The sequence below is a fragment of the Octodon degus genome, unplaced genomic scaffold, assembly GCF_000260255.1.
Source record: "Octodon degus isolate 3935 unplaced genomic scaffold, OctDeg1.0 scaffold00372, whole genome shotgun sequence".
Classification (NCBI taxonomy): Eukaryota; Metazoa; Chordata; class Mammalia; order Rodentia; family Octodontidae; genus Octodon; species Octodon degus.
Window position 1 is genome coordinate 45983 of NW_004524948.1, and position 7902 is coordinate 53884.

At 44.3% G+C, this 7902-nt stretch overlaps 1 protein-coding gene and 1 non-coding gene across 3 annotated transcripts; one reads left to right on the top strand and one right to left on the bottom strand.

Moving 5' to 3' along the window:
• Nucleotides 1-176: 176 nt before the first annotated feature.
• LOC111814598 lies at nt 177-273 on the bottom strand. Its single transcript, XR_002819544.1, has one exon. It is a non-coding gene; the product is annotated as a small nucleolar RNA U13 (small nucleolar RNA).
• Nucleotides 274-4958: 4685 nt separating this feature from the next.
• On the top strand, nt 4959-6419 carry LOC101576360 (etoposide-induced protein 2.4 homolog). 2 transcript variants are annotated; one of them, XM_023708457.1, is made up of 2 exons: nt 4959-5820; nt 5933-6050. In XM_023708457.1, exons 1-2 carry the CDS (start codon nt 5147-5149, stop codon nt 6048-6050), a joined length of 792 nt encoding a protein of 263 aa, XP_023564225.1. In that variant the 5' UTR covers nt 4959-5146. The 2 variants fall into 2 exon arrangements, with proteins under 2 accessions (XP_023564225.1, XP_012368671.1); XM_012513217.2 differs by having other exon boundaries at nt 4959-6419.
• The last annotated feature ends 1483 nt before the right edge of the window (nt 6420-7902 follow it).

Consider the following 7902-nt stretch of genomic DNA (forward strand, 5'->3'; position numbering starts at 1 on the left):
GTGCTGAGGATCGAACTGCGGTCCCTGTGCTTTGCCAAGCTTGTTTCAAGTAGGTGCTTTAGACCACTGAGCCATCTCTCCAGCCCCAACTCTGCATTTTTTTAATAGTATGCATTTATGACTTTCAAAATTAGTAAAACAGTGAAAGACATTTACTTTGGATTTTTTTTTTTTCACGTCAGACAGGTCATGTGCCCACGTCGTAACAAGGTTTGAGAGAAGCACATCTTTGGCATAAGGTATGAACACCCATTCATCACACCCACGAATTTTTTTTTTTTTTTAGTGTACTTTTTTATTTTTTTTGGAATTTTTTTAACTGGACTAGAAATGGAGTAAAATTCAGGTGGTGAGGTGGCTGGAATTTCAAGTAGTTTACTATGGAAAAGTGCTGAATTTTGTTGAGGAAATGAGTGGTGGAAATAAGGTGATTTTGCGTTAGTTTTTTTTTTTTTTTTTTTTCATGGTATGGGGATTGAATCTAGGGGGCACTGAGCTACATCCTTAGCTGTGTGTGTGTGTGTGTGTGTGTGTGTGTGTGTGTGTATGTGTATGTATTTGTTTGTCTTTTTTGAGACAGGGTGTCACTATGCAGTTCAGGCTGGCCTTGAGCTCACTTTGTAGCCAGGCTGGGTTCAGATTTGCAATGATCCTCCTGTTTTAGCCTCCCCAAGTATGAGGATTATAACCATGTGCTCTCATGACCAACAATAACATGTTACACTCTTTTCTTTTTTTGTTTGTTTTCTTGTTTGTTTGTTATTTGGCAGAACTGGAGGTTGAACTCAGACCCTTGCACTTGCCAGGCAAGCACTTATTCTACTGAGCCACCTCCACAGCCCCCTGTTTTTTATTTTTTTGAGGTAGGGTCTCACTTTGTAGTTCAGGCTGGTCTTGAACTCACTATGTAGCCCAGATTGGCCACATGGCCTCAAATTTGAGGTGATCCTCTGTGTCAGCCTCTTGATTTCTAGAATTACAGGTGTGTGCTACCACACCCTCTTAATATCACTATTTTCATCAGAGAAAGGTATTGACTGCCTACTATTCCTTTACTATTGGCATCTTACTGCAGGCATCTCATGGGTCGAGTATATACTTACATTGATTTTTTTTTCTTTCTTTTTGGTGGGGGTGGATACCAGGCATTGAACTCAGGACCTCATGCTTGCCAGGCAGGTGCTGTGCCACTGAGCTAAACTCCTGCACTCCACCCCCACACACACACACCCTCTCCCATTATTTTTCAGTTGAGCTCTTTTTTTTTTTTTTTTTTTTTGAGGCCAAGATCACTGTGTAGTTCAGGCTGGACTTGCACTCAGTTTGTAGCACAGGCTGGTCTCCAGTTCACCTTCCAACTGCTAGAATTACAAGTACCACCATACCTGGCTTTTAGTTAGGCTTTGAACATATTCCTTTTCCCACCTTCCTCTCTGTGCTTTAACAGTTTATGTAATTGTGGTAGCTGCTTATGGACTTACAGAGTTTGCTTTAGTAAATAGCAGCTTTCTTTGCTCTAATAAAGAGAACCCATCAAGGTCTTTGCCTCTACTTTCCTTTCCCCCAGCAGAGCAGCGGTAGCCTTCTCCCACCTATGATGAGAGAGCTTGCTGTCCAGGTCTCATGGTCACTGTAGCCCAGGCTGATATAGAACTTTCAGTGATCCTCCTGTCTTATTCTCCCAGTGGTGAGATTATAGGCATGCGTTGGCATGTGTCACCATGCCTGGAAGTAACTTTTTTTGTAATGAAGATTGAAGCCAGGGCCTTACACACATGCTAGGCAAATACGCTGCCACTGAGTTACACCTTCAGCAGTTTTCATGTTGAGATCAGGTTTTGCTAAATTGCGCAGACTAGCCTCAAACTCGAAATCTTACTATTTCAGCCTGCTGAGTAGCTGGGATTACAGGTACATACCACCAGAGTAGGCCTGGGTGTCAGTTTCGGTCTCTCTGTCTCTGTCTCTATCTCTCTCTCTGTCTCTCTCTCTCTCTCTGTCTCTCTCCTAGGGGTCAGGCTGGTGTGGCATGTGGTGCCAGGGACTGAACCTAAGCTTGCCTATGCAGATGCTTTACACCACTGAGCTATCTTGCTGGCCAATCTCATTTGCTTTGTATGATACCTATGTATACAGCTGCCCATAGAATACATGGAATTAGTTTGTTTTTTATTTTTTCTGCCATTCAAATTTAACTTACTAAGAGTGTAGTCATAAATTGGGCTATTATTTGTATTGCTGTTAATTGACCAATTTATTTTTTTATTTTTTTTTTTTTCAGAACTGGGGATTGAACTCAGGCCCTTGCGCTTGCCAGGGAAGTGCTTATTCCACTGAGCCATCTCCCTGGCCCCCAATTTATTCTTTAAAAAAAAAAAATATTTGGTTGTTACAGGGTCCTACTATGCAGCTCTGACTCATAGTGATCCTCCTGTTTACAGCCTCCCTAGCGCTGAGATTACAGGCGATCGCCACCATGCCTGGACTCTGTAGGTGGCTTAGGGTGCCCGGGGGCAGGGCTGGTGTGACATGCAGTGCCAGGGATCAAACCCCAGTTCCTGCACTCATGATGCTCTTTTTGTTGGGTGCTGGACACCCAAGCCCAGGACCTGGTCCATACTAACATGTGCTCTATTGTTAGGCTATCCTGTCGGCTGCCCCCCACCATACACATACCTTTTGTGGTTCAAGGGATTGAGCACAGGCCTTGCTTGCAGAAAAAACAGACTATGTCTGAGCTGTACCCTTACCCTTTCATTTTCTATTTAAGTGTTCTAAAGGTAATATATATATTTTTTAAATCTTGGAATTTGACCTTTAATGAGTAAGCTATAGCAAGGTGTTATACCTGAACTGGGACAGTGGGGGCTGGGGGGAGAGGGTCCTTGAGTTCTTTAAGAAAGACCTAGTTAATGTGTACAGGAATCAGAATCCTTATTTTTTTGTCATTGGTGATTTATTTTTATTCATTTTTTAAAAAGACACATTTATTCAGTGTCATGATCAGGCTATTGCATTTAGCAATCAACAGCATGAGTGCAAAAAAAGGTCTACATTAAAACCCTTTGTTGGAATGCTTTATACTTTCCACAGAACAGAAACTAAACCTGCTATACAATTAGTCACAAATACAGTCCTCGAGTTTTTTACCCATTTGCATGAGTATTGTCTAAAACATGTCTTCTTTGTAGCAGGTAGGCCCTGCCACCACCGTGCTTGGCTGAGTTCACAAATCTATTGTAACCTGTAGCTTCCCTGTCACTTCTCTGGCTCTCCTCTCCTGCTAAGCTTTGTTTCCTGGAAGTGTTTAAAACCTTCTGCCACTGCCATATCTACTGCTGCTGCTGGAGCCTTCATAGCCACCTTGATTTCGTGGTTTGGTAAAATATTGGCCTCCACCACCATAGAGCCTAGAGCTTCTGCCTCAAAAGTTTCCTCCCCTAATGGGTCCAAAATTTGAACACTGACTGCTGTCATTGCCAAATTTATTATAGCTTCCACCACCTCCATAATTGCTTCCACTACCACTGCCAAAGCCACCTCCACCTCCATTGTTACAGCTGTCACAGCTGCCACTCCTGCCATAGCCACTGCCCTGGTTTCCATAACCCTGTCCACCACTTCCATAGCCTCTGCTTCCTCCAGAGAAACCAGGGCCACCTCCTCCATAACCACCATCATTACCAAATCCATTGTAGCCATCTCCACTGCCACCATATCCACCCCCACCACAGCTGCCACGAAAGCCACCATGACCACTGAAGTTTCATTTGCGACCGAAACTTATTGCTACCAAAACCTCCTCCACAACCACCACCAAAGTTTCCAGAACCACTTCGACCTCTTTGGCTAGATGAAGCACTAGCCATCTCATGCTTGGACAGGACTTTCCTCACTTCACAGTTGTGGCCGTTCACAGTGTGGTATTTTTGAATGACAATCTTATCCACAGAATCATGGTCATCAAAGGTTACAAAAGCAAAGCCTCTCTTTTTTCACTACCTTGGTCGGTCCTAATTTCAATCACTTTGATTTTTCCATATTGTTCAAAATAATCTTGTAGGTGATGTTCTTCAGTATCTTCCTTAATGCCACCAACAAAGATCTTCTTCACAGTTAAGTGGGTGCCTGGTCTTTGAGAATCTTCTCGAGTCAACTCTTTTTGGTTCCACAACTCTTCCATCTACTTTGTGTGGCCTTGCATTCATGGCTGCATCCACCTCCTCTACAGTGGCATAAGTGACAAACCCAAAACCCCTGGAATGCTTGGTGTTCGGGTCTCTCATTACCACACAGTCTGTGAGTGTTCACCATTGTTCAGAATGGCTCCTCAGACTCTCATCAGTTGTTTCAAAGCTCAGCCCTCCGATGGAGAGCTTCTGTAGCTGTTTGGGCTCCTTGGGAGACTCTGACTTAGACATGACGGCAGTCGGAAGAGAGCCTGATGATGCTTCCTCCGCCGTGTCCATCAGCAGAAAGGAATAAGCCAGTAAGTGTACTCCAATTTATTTTATTTTATTTTATTTTATTTTATTTTATTTTTTTTTGGTGGAACTGGGGATTGAACTTAGGCCCCTGAGCTTGCCAGGCAAGCACTTATTCCACTGAGCCATCTCCCTGGCCCCTGATTTATTCATTTTTAAATTTTATTTACTTAGAAGCATTCAGAATATCAACAAAACAGTTTTAATTTTTTTTTTTTTTTTTTTTGCAATTACAGAGTGGTATTCAGTTAACAAAACAATTATTTCACGTTAGCTGCATCAGAGACAACTAATTGAAAATGAAAAATTACCATCCCTACATATAACTAATTTATGCTGTACACCAACAAGAATCTGCTTTAAATTTCCATGCCAACTTACAATCCCCATACTGTACCAGGTGAGGTTAGTGGCTCTTGAAAACACCACCAGAACAGGGCTATCTAAAGACATGTTTAGGCCCGCCTTCCCAGCGCCCCGCGTGGCCGGGGCATGCCCAGTGCGGGCACCGCGGCCCGGCCAGAGAGCGCCCCCGGAGCGGGCTGCCGGGCGGAGAAGCCCGCCGGGTCCTGGTGGGCGAGGGCGCTGGGGGTCCTTCATGATGAGTGATTGGGAATACTTCTCTCTCTGTGTAGCTGATAAGACGTCTGGGTGGTAAAGAGATGGCAGACAGCGTCAAAACTTTTCTTCAGGACCTCGGCAGGGGAATCAAAGACTCCATCTGGGGCATTTGTACCATCTCCAAGATAGATGCTCGGATCCAGCAAAAGAGAGAGGAGCAGCGCCGAAGAAGGCCTGGTAGTGTCCTGGCTCAGAGGAGAACCCAGAGTATAGAGCGGAAGAAGCAAGACAGCGAGTCATGCATTGTTAGAAGAATTTTCCACTGCTGTGCTTGGAATGGTGGAGTATTCTGGTTAAGTCTCCTTTTGTTTTATCGAGTATTTATTCCTGTGCTTCAGTCAGTAACAGCCCGGATTACTGGTGATCCGTCCTTGCATGGAGATATTTGGTCTTGGCTGGAATTCTTCCTCACATCAGTTTTCAGTGCTCTTTGGGTGCTCCCCCTGTTCGTGCTTAGCAAAATTGTGAATGCCATTTGGTTTCAAGACATAGCTGACCTGGCATTCGAGGTGTCAGGGCGGAAGCCGCAGCCATTCCCCAGCGTTAGCAAGATAATCGCCGACATGCTCTTCAACCTTCTGCTGCAGGCGCTCTTCCTCATCCAGGGAATGTTTGTGAGTCTCTTTCCCATCCACCTTGTTGGTCAGCTCGTCAGTCTGCTGCATATGTCCCTTCTCTACTCGCTGTACTGCTTCGAGTATCGTTGGTTCAATAAAGGAATTGAAATGCATCAGCGCTTATCCAACATAGAAAGGAACTGGCCTTACTACTTTGGATTTGGTCTGCCCTTGGCTTTCCTCACAGCAATGCAGTCCTCGTATATTATCAGTGGCTGCCTCTTCTCGATCCTCTTTCCTTTATTCATCATCAGCGCCAATGAAGCAAAGACCCCTGGAAAAGCATACCTTTTCCAGTTGTGCCTTTTCTCCTTGGTGGTCTTCTTAAGCAACAGACTCTTCCATAAGACAGTTTACCGGCAGTCTTCGCTGAGCAGCTCCACCTCTGCAGAGAAGTTCCCCTCACCACGTCCGTCTCCTGCCAAATTGAAGGCTGCTGCAAGTCCCTGAGTCGCTGCTGTCCAGAGCGATGGGTGGGATCAGAGGAGGCTGGCAGCTCTTTCCTCTGTTCTTCCCTGGCCAGGGAAGGCAGGGCCCATTCTGCCAAGGGTCCTCTGCGTATTCCCTCCTAAGAGTTGGAACTTTGGTTGTCTTGAGTGCACGTAAGGCAGAATCTTCCTGACACCAGTGTGTGGATTTTTAACACCATCATGAATCTGAATGAACCACAGGTTTTTCTGTAGCTGTTTCTAGTATTTGCCAGCCCCTGTGCCTGGACTGATTTGAATACTTTGTTTTCCCCCCTGTGCCATTTACCCTCCTGTCTGTCCTTTCTGCTTTCCAGCCCCCTTGGATGAATGAGTTTTGTAATTCTAGCCGTTGTATTTTGTGGAAAAAAAAAAAAATAAAGACATGTTTAGTAGTGTGTTAGCTATACCAAAAAAAAAAAAAAAAAAAAAAAAAAAACCTATATATAGAGTTTAAAAACAAATCTTACACAACCTCACATTTTTATTTTTTTTTTCTTCAAAAGGAGTGAGATGTGTACAGGGGGATTTAATGCTTTATAGACAAGAAAAAAACTGCGCTAGAACCAACTTATTCATAGTTATGGTTTGTATCTAGTTGTCCCTGCAAAGCCTCAAGCAGTCGTGAGACGGACTTCTAGAGTTTTTGATTAATTCATGATCCGAGGCTGGGATTATAGGTGTGAGTGCTACACCCAGCCTGGGCTGCATAGCCTGAATGCAACATAAGGGAGACAGACTTCTTCTCTGTAGCCGTTGTTGCTGCTACTCCTCCCTTTTGCTCTTGCTGTTTTGCTCTTTCCTGCTGCCAGGAAAGGTTGCCTTCTGCCATGTGCCAGTCTGCCTCCAAGCCAGCTGAGTATGGACTGAAACCTCCAGCAACTGTGAGCTAAATAAATGTTTCCTTCCTTTATTTTGTGTGTCGGGTATTTGTCCCGGCAATGAGAGAAGAGTAACTGAGATGACATCATCCCCTTCTTCATCCTCCTCCTATTCTTCCTCCTCATCTTTCTCCTCCTCTTCCTTTTTCTTGCTTTTTTCAGCCTGGACAACTCCCTTTTTACTGCATCAGGTTTTCCTTTAGCCAGGTAGGCAGCGATGTCCTTTTCATACTTTTCCTTCACCTTAGCAGCCTTCTTCTCGTATGGCTGCTTGTCATCTGTTGCAGTAGTATTCCATGTTTCTCCAAGTTTCTTTGCAACATCAGCAATGGAGAGGCCAGGATGTTCTCCTTTGATTTTTGAGTGATACTCAGAACAGAACAAGAAGAAGGCTAAAGGAGGGCTCTTGGGCACATTGGGATCCTTCAACTTCTTTTTTGTTTCTCCTTTAGGAGGAATGTAAGTTTTCATTTCTTTCATAACGAGCCTTGTCTGCTTTTGCCATATCTTCAAATTTTCCTTTTTCTTTAACAGCATGGTCTTCCACCTCTCAGAGCACTTCTTAGAAAACTCTGAGAAGCTAATGGAAGCTTCTGGGTGCTTCTTCTTGTGCTCCTCTTGGCAAGTTTGCACAAAGAATGCATATGATGACATCTTGCGTCTCTGCTTCTTAGGATTGCCTTTGCCCATGTTCACTTGTTTTCCTCAGTGAGGCACAGAGTCACCAAGTGCCCATCTGGCTCTCATTTGCCCTGGCGTTGTCACTGTGAGTCTCAATGAACAGCAATGGCTGTGTCTGATTTTTACATTTTAGTACTGAGGATTACACTCA

Coding starts and splice junctions, on each gene's coding strand:
- LOC101576360 (XM_012513217.2), top strand. CDS start 5,147: ATGGCAGACAGCGTCAAAACTTTTCTTCAGGACCTCGGCAGGGGAATC.